At 42.8% G+C, this 13,522-nt stretch overlaps 1 protein-coding gene across 12 annotated transcripts in view; it reads left to right on the top strand.

Annotated features, from left to right (window-relative positions):
- MBTD1 (mbt domain containing 1) overlaps positions 1 to 13,522 on the top strand; it is a 94,034-nt gene that overhangs the window by 57,767 nt on the left and 22,745 nt on the right. For all 12 annotated transcript variants that reach the window (XM_077327992.1, XM_077327990.1, XM_077327989.1 and 9 more), the window contains 3 exons: positions 1,255 to 1,337; positions 1,683 to 1,917; positions 4,141 to 4,218. In XM_077327992.1, the coding sequence (XP_077184107.1) occupies positions 1,255 to 1,337; positions 1,683 to 1,917; positions 4,141 to 4,218 (396 nt within the window). The remainder of the gene's footprint in view (positions 1 to 1,254; positions 1,338 to 1,682; positions 1,918 to 4,140; positions 4,219 to 13,522) is intronic.

The following is a 13,522-nucleotide window of genomic DNA, read 5'->3' as shown; positions in this document are numbered from 1 at the left end:
TTAAACCTAACAGCTAATGGACAGTCTTGCTATGCTGTTAGGTTTCAATGTCTGGGAGCCATTTCTGCCTAACAGTGCTAAAATTTATTTATTTATTTATTTGAGCTTCTATGTTGCCCTTCCCATGGGCTCGGGAGGGGGGTTATATCATGAACATATACATTAGATAAAACACTAGTAATCAAGCCCGCTGTACTTAAAATACAGCGGGCGCTAGGCATGGGAGCCCCCGGCAGTCGCGCGGAGCACGGCTGCCGGGGGCTCCCTTGGTCGGCAGCTGCGCTTCTCGCCGCGTCAGGCCACCGGCAAAGGAGCAACTGCGAGCCATGCTGTGCGCGGCTCGCAGGTGCTCCGGTGGGGACTCGGAGGGACCAATCGGCAGGGCCAATCGGCACCCTTCCTCATCCTGGACACATCCCGCCTCCCAAGCCCTTATCGTTTTATTTAGTCCGCGGCGCCCGCGGCACCGCGGGCTGTGTTACGATAATCAGGCATAATTACGTATATAATACAATTAGGTTTTAAATTATTAAAATTAATTTTTTTAAAGCTGTAAGTCATAACTCCCCCTGCCAGCAGGGGATCAGGAGGTGAACAAAATGGATTTAATGGCTAAGAGCTGATTAACAGTTGTTAGGCTTAAATGGCAGGCAGCCACTGCACTGGTCCATTTTGCTCCCCCCTGCTTGGAAAGGGAGGGGGAGCAAAATGGACAGGTTAAATGGTTCATGCCCTACTCAGCTGATAGGTTTAAATGACCCAAATAACAGAACTGGACAGATGTTTGGAGAATGTGCCTTCCCTGAATATTGGTTTAGGGCTACAATTTGGACCAAGTTCTTGCTGACTTTGGGCTCATGAACTAGTTTGTGCCTATCCCTAATCTGGCATGGTAAAGCTAGGTTGAAAGTTAAGAAAATGTGGAGATTTGCCACACTGTTGTTTGCTTCCTGAGATGAAGGGGATGGGAGAAGGCACCAGGCCATGTGCTCTGCTGTTCCTACTGTCTTTTGGTTACAACTTTTGAAACTGAACACAGTAATTAGATAGCTAGAGATGTTGCTGTCATTCCCTCTCCAGTGTTTGATCAGTAGTCAAATGCCACGAATTTAATCTAAAAAGATCTGCTGATTCATAATAAGAGGATCACAAGAGGGTGTGATTGTTTCCTTTTTATAACAACCACTGAGAGATTGAGCATGTCATTTTGAAAAGTATTTTTGTGTTGTTACTATATAATTATTAAATTTTCAGGTTATGCAAAACTACCTTTCAAATGGTTTGACTACCTCAGGGAAATGGGTTCAGTAGCAGCTCCTGTGAAGCTCTTCAATAAGGTAAACTGTTACACAGACCTGATTGTTAAAATTTTTGGAGCATGTGAGTAAGGATGTATGCAGATGTAGTCCTTTTTTACCATTCCCTTTCCCTAGAACCTCCAGATTGCTGATGGATGTGGAACTTGAATAGATAAGTCATTTGCTCCAAGGGAATAGCAGTTTAAAATAGGTTAATGCAGTATCTGCTGTGCCATATGTTACAGTTTATCAGGAGTAGGCAGTGTGATAGTGCACATAAACCTAAGATTTGTTCACATGTCATTTTGAGGTGGGGGATTTCATTATATAGGAACATTTTTTACTGACTTCATACAATGTGATCATCCTGCTTCCTCATTCCAGGAAGTTCCAAACCATGGGTTTAATGTTGCAATGAAATTGGAGGCAGTAGACCTCATGGAACCTCGTCTAGTATGTGTGGCCACAATAACTCGCATAATCCATCGTCTGTTGAGGATACATTTTGATGGCTGGGAAGATGAATATGATCAGTGGGTAGATTGTGAATCCCCTGATCTCTATCCTGTAGGATGGTGTCAGCTAACTGGATACCAACTACAGCCTCCTGCATCACAGTGTAAGTAGCTTTGTAAGGATTTATCTTGGACTCTTTTTTATAGCTGAAGCATAACAGATCCAGTATGATACACTTTTATCATATCTGTGTGAGTGTTTTCGGATTTGCCATTAGATCACTGGCTGGTACAAAAATGGAGCAAACATTTACTAAAGATTTAGAAGCTCATGAGTTTAACTTGTTCTGCTGTTTAATCACCATAACACTTCATAGCATTTGAGTGACAAATGTAATTCTGTCCCTGATATCCCATTATAAATGGGAGAAAAATATTACTGGGCAGAAATACAACTTTGATTTTTCTTTTGTCCTCAACATGTCTTACAATATACATTTGGAGCAAGTAGTGATTTGCACATAAACATAGTTAATGTGCTGCTGTCATTGGATTCCTAACCTGCCCTGACTTTCCTTTGTGACAGAAAGTCTGGCCTTTCAGCTTAGCACTCTGTATGATAGGTACAAATATGAGTGCCAGTTGCTAGATTAGTTTGATGGATAGCTTGTGATTTTGACGTTCGGTCTTAGGTAAAATGTACTTGGTGCAAAATACTGTTTTCCTCCCACTTATTCCCACTTAAGTATCTTATGCTCTGGAGCACTAGTCATTGACAGGATATGCAATAATGGAAAACTAAGGATCATCTACAACTAAGCACAAAATACATTGCATCAAAAAAGTGTATATAGTGTATAGTAATATATATAATATAAATCTAATAAAATCCAAACACTACACAGCTTCTACAGTTTCAAAACTGAATGTTTGCAACCAGAAACTGAGTGACAGACTTTAAAAACATCTGCATTTCAGCCCCATCCCTTGTTGTTTGTCCTTGTTGTATTCCATTAAGGCAAAGCAGTAGAAGTTATAAATGGCAGAAATCCCTTTCAAAGCACCTATTAATGTTATAGCATCATTTTCAGGCCTTATGTATTTTATTTAGTTAAAATTCGTATTAAGTTTGAAGAATGAGGCACAAAGTACAGGGACAAGATCTTTAATAACTCTCCAACTAGCTCCACAAAAAACAGCAGTGCTTACAGCTCTATATATACCCTACTTTCCCGCCCAAAACCTCCCATGCACGGGAACAACTCTGCAACAGAATTAACCCTTAATATGACACATACACTACAATTTGTATTTCTTCCTTCCTTCAGGAAGCTTAGAGCAGCATACTTTGGTCTCAGCATCTTCATTTTATCCTCACAGAGGTCCTGAAAGGCAGGTTAGGATAAGAATGATTGCAAGGTTACCTAGCAAGCTTGATGGAAGAGAGGATTTTGGGCATGATCTCTCATATATCCTTCTCTGACATTCCAGAGAATGATAATTTGACTCCCTGGCCCATGGTTGTCAGTTCTCTAAACCCTTTTCCCTTTCTTCTGATACAGCGTAGCCCCTCCTGTCCCTAGTAGACCCTATTTGGGGTTATGTCTAAGTCCTGCTTTTTTCTGGTTCCTGCTTTGTTTCAGTGTTGGAGACATTTATCATTTCCTCAGATAACTGTTTTTCAAAAATGTCAGACATTGACTGTTTGGCAGGGATTAAAGACACACAGATGCTTAGGACAACAGTAGTTATGTGAGTTCTGCTGAGGACTGCAAGAAGATTCTGGGAAAGATACAGGAGCATGGAGGCAAATTGTCTGAAGAAAGTAACTTCTAGTATGTCCTTCCAGTCAGTATTCAGCTTTATCCATTTTTAACAATTCACCTGAATTTTTTACTGTTTTGGATTTGTTTTTTGTATACATTCATATAATACTTTCCCCCAATGCTCTGGTTTATATCCTGGTATATTTTGCTCTTCTTATTGATTTCTTCCATGGATTAAGTAAAAACAAGATCATATTGCTACAGGCTAATTAGGGCAGTTGTTGAAGTTATAAAATGGTGTGATTGCATGAAAAAGCAAAACTGGGTCAACTGGTGTGTGTATACATGAAATAACTTACTTGTAGAAGCTTGCTAGTCTATCAACAGAATCCTTAATTTTTATTTTAGACAGCTTTAATTCCTATCTGGTTAGAAAATGAAGAAAATAATTACTGGGAGAATATAAGCAATGTCAGTTGGTTTGATCCTAAAACTGTGTGGAGTAGAGTTATCTACATATACTCCCACTCCACAAATGTGTTGTTCCTAAGATGATCTACTTAATTATATGCCATACACTGCAAAATTTGAGTTAAAACAAGACATTTTTTAAAATTTCAGCATCAAGAGATAGCCAGTCAAGTTCATCAAAGCAGAAGAAAAAGTCAAAGTCACAACAGTACAAAGGACACAAAAAAAGTAGGTAATAAATTGGTGTGTATGCTTTACCCTCCTGTTAGATCGCTGTGTTTGCTGCTGTTTTAAATGCCATTGCCAAATGAAACATTTTAAATTTTAAAGTATGTTATGGGATATGATGGAATCATACCATATAACATATGCAGGGTACATCTGACAATGAGGGCCACTCAGACTTCAGGAATGTGCCAGTGGGGCTTTGATTGGCCCTTACTGGTAGGGCCCAATCAGAGGCTTTTCCCCTCATCTGCACAAGGCAAGGAGCACTGTCACTCTGCTGCGGCCACCTGCCATTCTGACTGGCCTCTCCCGATCTCTGTGAGGGGTGAGGACCACTGCCAGCCCCTGCTGCATGCACCCGCTCTTTGTCTGGCCTCCGTGCAGTGCGAGAAGCGTCATCTGCCTCCACCACGGCAACAACTGGTGGTGTGGACCCCCTGGGCCAAGGCCCGGTACTGGGCTGTGGAGCCCTCGGTACTGGGCTGCGGGGGGGGGAGGCACATGTGCGCCACTGGACGCGCCTCCCTCCCTCTCCGCAGCGCAGTGCTCGCTGTGCCAGGAGCGATTGGCCGCTTTGGAGGCCGAATCACTGAAGCCTAGGGGAGAGGGAGGCCTGGGGACTGGGGGGGAGAGAGGGGGAGCGGCGCTCACCACGCGGCACTCACTAACAGGCACAGGCACAGGCACTGCCGCACCTGCGCTTTGAACCCACGCCTCCCCCCCCCCGCAGTGCGGTGCTAGCCGGCGGGTGCAAACACGCATGTTTTTGCACCTGACGGTGGGCGCCACACTACACAGGGGAGTTGCGGGCACAAACTCGTGTGCGCGGCAGCTCCGCGCCTGCACGTTAGCTCTGCGACTGCGTGTTTGCGCCTGCTGATGAGCACCGCGCGGCGAGCACCACTCTCCCTCTTCCCCCGATCCTCGGACCTCCCTCTCCTCCTCCCAGTCACCGGCTTGAAAAAGGTTGGGGCCCAATGATGTGGAGGGCCCGCTGCTGGCCTCCCATGGTGAGAGCTGGCAGAGTGTGGAGGGTGCCTGCTGCCAGTCGTCCACAGTGAGAGCTGGTGGGATGGGGGGATGTTTTTAAAGTGGGTTTTGCCCCTAGTTGAATTATATTTTTGTAGAGCAAAGTAAAGTAAAATGCAAGTGAACTCGATCGCATAAATGTTCTGATACTTTCTGTAACCTTTATTGCAGTTTCTACTTTATTTACTCACTTTTATATGCTTTCATATGACCTTTTTGTCTCAGAAATGAGAGATATAACTTTAATGTCATGTTCAACAAAATAAGTAAGTTGATATATTTTATTCATCTGCCTATAGGACATCATAACTGGTGCAGTTTCTGTATCACATGCAACATTCTCCAGTTCAAAGTAAAAAACTGACTTTCTAAAAAGTTTCTGGATTGAGCAAGAGCAGACATTCCAAACCAGGACTACCTGTAAATTGTGGTGGTATTTTGAATTTGCATATGCTAGAAAAGGAGCAGGAGGGAAGAGCTTCAGTCCCCCCCCATTGGCTCCTCCCATTCCCCCCTCCTCAGAATTTATCAGAGCCCCACCTGCAGAAAATGGCTAGAGAAAGCAAGCAAAAGGATTCAGATATTCAAGGAGGAGATAACTGTTTCCAATGCCACTGAGTCTACCCTTCAAAGCAGCCATTTTCTCCAGGGAAACTGATCCCTGTAGTTTGGAGATAGGTAGTAATTCTAGGGAATCCCAAGGTCCCACCGGGAGGCTGGCATCCCTAGCTGTGAGCTACTATAGGACTGTGCACAGCCTCCACAAGGATGCCTCTCTTCTCAGGTTTACCCTTGCCCTGGCAGCCATTTCCAACCCTTTGAAAATATATTTTCAGATCTTGGTAAGGTTGCCAACCTCCTGGTGGTCACTGGCAGCCAGGCTACTGTGTAATGTTGAAACAAAATTCTTCTTTATTTCGTGGAATCAAAGCCAAAACTACTGAAATGAAAATAAAATACCATATTACAATGTTTAGAAGTTCATATAATATGTTTACATCCAAATAATAAATATATATAGTCATTACTTACATTAAATTGCTTATATCTACAGAAAAACATCAGTGTGTCTTGCTGGTCATGTATATTAGTAATATCATCTACAAGAAACAAGGAAAGCCAGTTTAAAAACAAAATAGCAAAACCCACAGTTATATTGGTATACAATGAATATACCTAAATTTCAAATAATGCATACCTGAAATCAACATCAAGGGAATTGCTTTTGAAATGCTTTTACCTAAATGTTTATTGGGGAACTGAGTGATGGTGGACCCAGCTATGGTGGATTTATGAGACTTGTAGGCTGGGTCCACCATCACTCAGTACCTCAATAGGCAAAAGCATTCCAAAAGCAATTCCCTTGGCACTGATTTCGGATATGGAAATTTCAGATCCTCTGGATTCACAGACAGAGGGTAGAAATAGGAGAGAGAGTATCTAGTCCTCATCAGCTTACATGTGGAGTCTCACAGGGAGCAGTCCTCCTGTCTCAATATTTTCATGTGCCCTCTTGCTCAGCTGGTTTGGAGGTATGGGCTGGATCATATGACCAATATGCAGATGACACCCAGCTCTTCCTCCTGATGGATGACTGCCCTGATTCTCCCCCAGAATCCTTAGCCAGATGCTTGGAAGCAGTAATGAGGTGTCTCAAACAGTCGTCTGAAGCTCAGCCCTTCAAAGATGGAGGTCCTGTGGCTGGGTATGAAGGGACCAAGCAAGGAAGCATGCCCACCCAATCTGAAGAACAAGAGTTGGTTCTTATATGCTGCTTTTCTCTACCCAAAGGAGTCTCAAAGTGGTTTACATCCACCTTCCCTTTCCTCTCCCCACAACAGACACCCTATGAGGTAATTGAGGCTGAAAGAGCCCTGATATTACTGCTCGGTCAGAACAGCTTTATCAGTGCTGTGGCGAGCCCAAGGTCACCCAGCTGGTTGCATGTGGGGGAGTGGGGAATCAAACCTGGCTCACCAAATTAGAAGTCCACACTCCTAACCTCTACACCAGAAGAAGAAGAGTTGGTTCTTATATGCTGCTTTTCTCTACCTGAAGGAGTCTCGAAGCAGCTTATAATCTTCCCTTTCCTCTCCCCACAACAGACACCCTGTGAGGTGGGTGAGGCTGAGAGAGTCCTGATATTCCTGCTCAGTTAGAGCAGTTTTCTCAGTGCTGTGGCGAGCCCAAGGTCACCCAGCTGGTTGCATATGGGGGAGCACAGATTCAAACCTGGCTCACCAGATTAAAAGTCCGCACTCCTAACCACTACGCCAACTGGCTCTCCAATCTAACCACTACAGCAATCTGGATGGAGTGCAGCTGTCAGTAGCTTACTCCGCCAGAAACCTGAAGGTATTTTGCATGGAGCCAAATAAAACAGTTTTAAAAACAACCAGTTTAGACCACTTTATTATACTACAATTGTTGTTCTGCATTGAATATAGTCTGTTGAAAAACTACATTGCAATGCTTTCTGCATGGAACAATTCATAGCCTTGCCTCCTGCAGTTTTGCCAACTCCACTTTGTTCTCTAATGCTGTCACTAATCTGCATAACCAAAGGAGCTTCTCTGCATGACTAATAGGGCGTCTGAGACAGGTAGGAGAGAAATGAATCGGTGGAAAACCTCTTTCAGAAACAATGCTTAAAAGACACTAAAGCACCCAAGAGATAGTTCACCATGCAGAGCTAAATCAGTTTTGCAGAGTAAATTCACTCTTCTTTGCAGAGATCAGATAAATAACGATGTAGTTAGTGAGTTTTCATCAGCTTATCCATCATGCAGAAGAGGCCCTGGGCGTGATCCTTGATGCCTCCCTCTCCATGGAGGCACAGATCATGAGAGTAGGGTGGCAGGCCTTTTACCACCTACGGCAAGCCAAGCTACTCGTGCAGTACTTGGCCCCAGAACACCTAGCCACAATGATTCATGCAATGGTCAACTCTAGAATAGACTTCTGCAACTTGCTTTAAGGGTAATACCAACATTTTGAACTTGATTCAGTATTCAACTGGTAACAAATGCAGCTGCCTCAGCACGGTCTGGATATGGGCTGTCCATGGTGTTCATGTGAGAACCCTGGAAGCTGCATTTTACACCAGCTGAAGCTTCCAGATCAAGGACAAAGGAAGGCCCGCATAGAGTGAATTACAGAAATATATTCTGGAGGTGACCATTGCATGGCTCACTGTGGTAAGGTATTCCTGGGGTAGATAGGACACTAGTAGCTACACTTGGCAAAGATGGAAGAATACCATCTGTGCAACCTTGGTAACCTGGGCCTCCCAGGTTAAGGAGATTTCCAGGAGAATAAGGAGAATTCCAGAATCACCCCCAAGTTCCTGGCAGAATGCGAGATCATCAGTTGCCTAGGGTGTGCAAATGTCTATCCAATTTCTATCTAATTCCAAGTCTATCCAATTTCTACCAAGACACAGGACCTCCATCTTGGAGGGGTTGAGTTTCAACTGACTTTTCTTCAGCCAAATCATCACTGCTTCCAAGCAACTGCCAAAACTTTCTGGGAGGGGGAGTTGGGCCATCATCAGTGTACAGTTGGGCCAGAGGACACATGAATATGTTAAACAAAATAGGGGAGATAATAGCCCCCTGTAGAACACCACAGGGAAGATGCTAAGAACGTGACTACTCAACCTCCACCCCGTGGCCAGGTCAGAAACCTGACACGTAAGGGTCAAGAGCTGACATATCTTCAAAGTATGCTAAGAGTTGGTCTTCCACAGCCCTTTCAATCACCTTGCCTAGAAACACTAAATGAGAGACTGGACGGTAACTGGCTGGGTTGTGGGGATCAAGAGATGGTTTCTTAAGCAGTAGGCAAACCACCACCTCCTTAAGCCTCTCTGGGCACTCCCCTGAAATGAGGGAGAGGACTTCCTATCCTACTGTCCCCCAATTTGAGGAGCCAAAAAGGACAGTGATCCAGGGGGCAGGTGGTAGCCCTCACTGAACCAAGCAACTTGTCCACTTTGTTGATGAAAGCTGGCTGAAGCCATCAAACATATCCACCCAAGATGGCCAAGGTGGCTTCAGCTCCTTTTCATCCATGGACGGAAGGTTGTGATGGAGTGATGAGACTTTATCTGCGAAATAGCTTGCTGAAGCCTTGCATCCAAGTTCCAATTGTCTATCAGTTTGGCGCCCTCCTTCTAGGGCAGTAAGAGACCGAACTTCCCTAAATAATTGAGCTGAGTGTGAGCTTGCAGACACGATGGAAGCAGCATAAAACTCACTGCCATCTCACATGTCCTCATAAACATGTGATAAAATGTTCTCACTAATTCGTCACAAGTCTTCCTCCACATTTGCTCAAACTGTCTCATTGCCTTCTTCCTCTCCTGATTCCTTGGAGTACCTTACCTGTCCCCAACTAAATCTGCCAAGAATTTGGCTGAAGGTATCTGGTCCCGCAGAGCATTCAGGCAACCATCTGGATCCTTTAAGCCTCCATGAGATGGCTAAAATGCACCCAACTGCCCAAACAGGGAGGGGTTGGACATGAATCCAGACCTTCAGGTTGTCTGACCATGGGGCAGCATAGCTGACAGGTTGCCTCCATTTTATTTTATTTATTCATATTTATATACTGCCCTCTCCGGAGGCTCAGGGCGGTTTACATAGAACTGAAACTATACATGGAACCATACATATAATAATTATAACATTCATATTATTAACTGATGATGTAACCGGGTAACAGTATAACATAAACAATAGTGGTTTGAACAGGTCCAGGAGACTAGTGGATAACCTCCTGGTGGTACCTGGAAATCTCCCAGAGTTACAGGTGATCTCTAAATCACACAGATCATTTCTCTTAATTGCTGTATTGCATGGTGGTCTTTATGACAGCTGAGTCAAACAGTGCTTTGCATGGTTTACTATTTCGCATACTGCACACACAAAAATGAAACTAACTTTATTTAACAAGCACTTTATTTTAGTAGTGATGCCATGCACACTGTAAACATGCAACTCCCAGGGCTGTGGCAGGGAGGTGTGGCCAGCTGACATCACTTCCAAGGTTGCTAGAAGTCTGAGGAATATTTCAGGGGTTACTGCATGGAAAAAGGCTGGGCAAGAGGGTTAATGTTGAACCTCAGATGTGAAGAAATTGTGTTTGAAAAGGTGACAAGTTTACTGTTTTGCTCTCTGTTTTGTAATCTTTGTCCTATTATATCGCCTAAGAACACTTGTTCTTAGTTACAGTAACCAACTATTGATGTAATGTTTAAGAGTTCTTAAAAACACTGGAAGTGATACTCTGCATAGAAAAATATTATGAAAATGTACTACATAAGCTAACCTAATTAGATTTTTTTCTTTTGACTAGACACATGTCAGGATGGCATGGCTACATTTTAGTGGCTCAGTCTTTAGGGCATTTATGTGTCTAAATTGATAAACTCTGTAAATCTGAAGTGAACTGACACTCACTAAACCCCTGAAGTTGCTGAAGGATTGCGGAAAGCAAGCTGGAATATTTTTTGATAAAGGATGACAGCAACATCAGCAAAAAGCCCAAATTAAAACCAACAAAACCCCTTGAAAGCCAGTACTATCAGCACCATATAACCAAATGAATACACAGATTTAATCAGCAGCATTCTTGCATATGTTGACTGACTCTGCAGTTAAATCCCCAAATGTTTTCGCTCTTGCTTTTTTTAGGATGGGAGGTTATGATGTATCCTGTTCTAAATGCTCCTAAAGCATTTACTAATTCTTAATGGCTGTTAGTAAATTATTTAACATAATAATAATAACATTAATTAGCCACTGCTTGTGCTCGCTTTGGCAGCACATGTACTATTGATTAACTGCAGCTATATTTTGAGACTTCAAAGGTAAACAGAACTCAGGTTAAACACCACATTAATTGCAATTTTTAGAATTCTTTTAACAGTCTTATTTCAAAAAAATTTCCTTTGAAGGATCTTAAGCATAGCATTTTTGCTTTTTAATCAAATATTTAAGACTTTTTTCTCATTTGCTACTAAAAGTAAAGTGCCCTTTATGTAGCAAAGAAAGATGACTTTTAAACAGCTGTCCCCAACCCCCAGTGTGGAGACCGGTGCCGGTACGTGAATAAGTTGGCACCAGGCCACGGCTCCTCCTCATCCTTCCCGGCCGCTGCCTTGGAGGCTGCCCTGCCACTCTGCTGCCAGCTCACCTTTGCTGCTCTCCAGCAGCTGCCATGGCTGGGGCTCCCCCTCGGCGTGGCACTGCACAGCTGCTGGTGGCAGCACCCCTCATTGAACAGCGGGAAGTTGCGTGCCAGCAGGGGCTCAGGCGGCAGCAACGTCCCTCAGCAAACTACCCCCTCCCTCCAGGCCTCAGTAAAATTGTCAAGCGTTGACTGGTCCCCGGTGATAAAAAGGTTGGGGACCACTGTTCTAAAATGCTGCTGTAATTCTAAATGGTCTATAACAGGGGTAGTCATACTGTGGCCCTCCAGATGTCCATGGGCTACAATTTCCATGAGCCCCTGCCAGCAGATTGTAGTCCATGGACATATGGAGGGCCGCAGTTTGACTACCCCTGGTCTATAACAACATGAGCAGAGCCAGCTATGCATATACTTACTACATAGTTGTTCCCCTCAATACAAATCAGACTTTGATTGTCTTTTAAGGCTATGTACAATTGGCCTTTACTCATGTAATATTTAAGAGAGATCCAAAGATGATACAATAGACAGATAAGCTGGGTGTTAAGGCAAGCATCTTTAATTAGAAATTCAGTTACTAGTGAAACACATTAAGAAGTAGTAGAGTCCTTTTATTGGAGCTATGCTGTGGTTCAAGAGACTGGCAAGCTAGAGTGGGTGAGCAAAACGGTTTTATGTGTCCTGCATTGTGCACAGGGTTGGACTAGATGACCCAGGAGATAACTGAAGAATAAAAGAACTGGAGTCTTCTTATTAACTGTAGTAATAGAAAGCAAATGACACCCCAAAAAATTTAACTGGAGCTGAAGCACAATTGATTTGAGTTGCTGGGCTTGTTTTCTTGGAGAGAAAAAAATCTGACAAATATGAACTAATAAGGAAAACTGTGCCTCTGGGGCATTGTCTTACCTTCTCCAGTGGACCCATACACCTGGAATTAAGGGTGAGCAATTATATGGTATAACTTAAACATTAATTGAATTGCCTGTGATTTTTAGAAATTGAGTATTAAATAGCTCAGAGGTAGTGGTTTATAAGGAAGTGCTGTGAAAAGAATATTAGCAACAGTGTGACTAACAATGCAATCTAAGTATGGTTATACTGTTCTAACCCCATTTACTTTAGTGGGCTTGAAAGTTATAACTCTTGCAACTGATCAGAAGTAGTGTAGTTTTGCTATATTTGAGCAGGTTTTTAATAGACTAAAAATGTATGTTGAGGCTATGCAAGATGTATTACCCCAAAATAGTTTAGCCATTGCCATATGTGGAAAGTACTCGCATATCTGCCAAATTTCTGCTGCTTTAAATAGTATAGAAGTCCTGCACATTGGTAGACTTTGAAAGTAGGTATGTAGAGGTTGTAGGAGAGTTTCCCAAATTCTTTTCCCATTCTTTGCCAGTTATTTGCCCTTTCCTTCATTTACCCTTGGTTAACTGCCACCATCTAGGTTTTCTAAGCAGCTTTTAATGGTCTTATTAACCTTTTGTTATAGCTATGTTATTTGTGCTATTCTGGTTACATGATTAGTTAGGACAGGTCATAATCAAGTGCTATGTAAAAGACCCCTTGCACAGAACAGAATTTACAAAGCCAAAATGGTTTATTACAAAAGAAATTATAGATTGCTTGTCATTTATAGGTAAGAAGCAGCAAATTTAAAATGATAAAAATGTAAACACTAGAAAAATAAAACATTACCAGGAGGGATCAAATTGACTTGCTTATGAGAAAAATCCTTTATTCAAGCCATAGTAGCCAAATACTGTCCTTAGAAAGGAGGATGTTTCTCTCACGAACTTGGAATCTTTCCAGACTGACGCGAATCTCTTAAGAAAGTCATCTTCTGCATTTGTTCTGTTGGATTGAAAGTCTATTCAGCCAACACTGATAAAGGGCTGTTCAGCAAGTAAGATGGATTGGCCAGCTTCTCTGTCCAGAGTGTAGACCAACAAGTTGTTCAAATGTCATGCAATGTAAGGAAAGACGCTTCATGCTTCATTCTTTATGTGAAGAATCCTTTGATTGTGTGAAGAATCCTTTGATTTATGGGGACAGAGAAATGAATTCATTCTAATTC

Source organism: Paroedura picta, chromosome 3 (genome assembly GCF_049243985.1).
Source record: "Paroedura picta isolate Pp20150507F chromosome 3, Ppicta_v3.0, whole genome shotgun sequence".
NCBI lineage: Eukaryota > Metazoa > Chordata > Lepidosauria > Squamata > Gekkonidae > Paroedura > Paroedura picta.
Note: the sequence above shows the minus strand (reverse complement) of the source record. Positions and strands in the feature narration are given on the sequence as shown.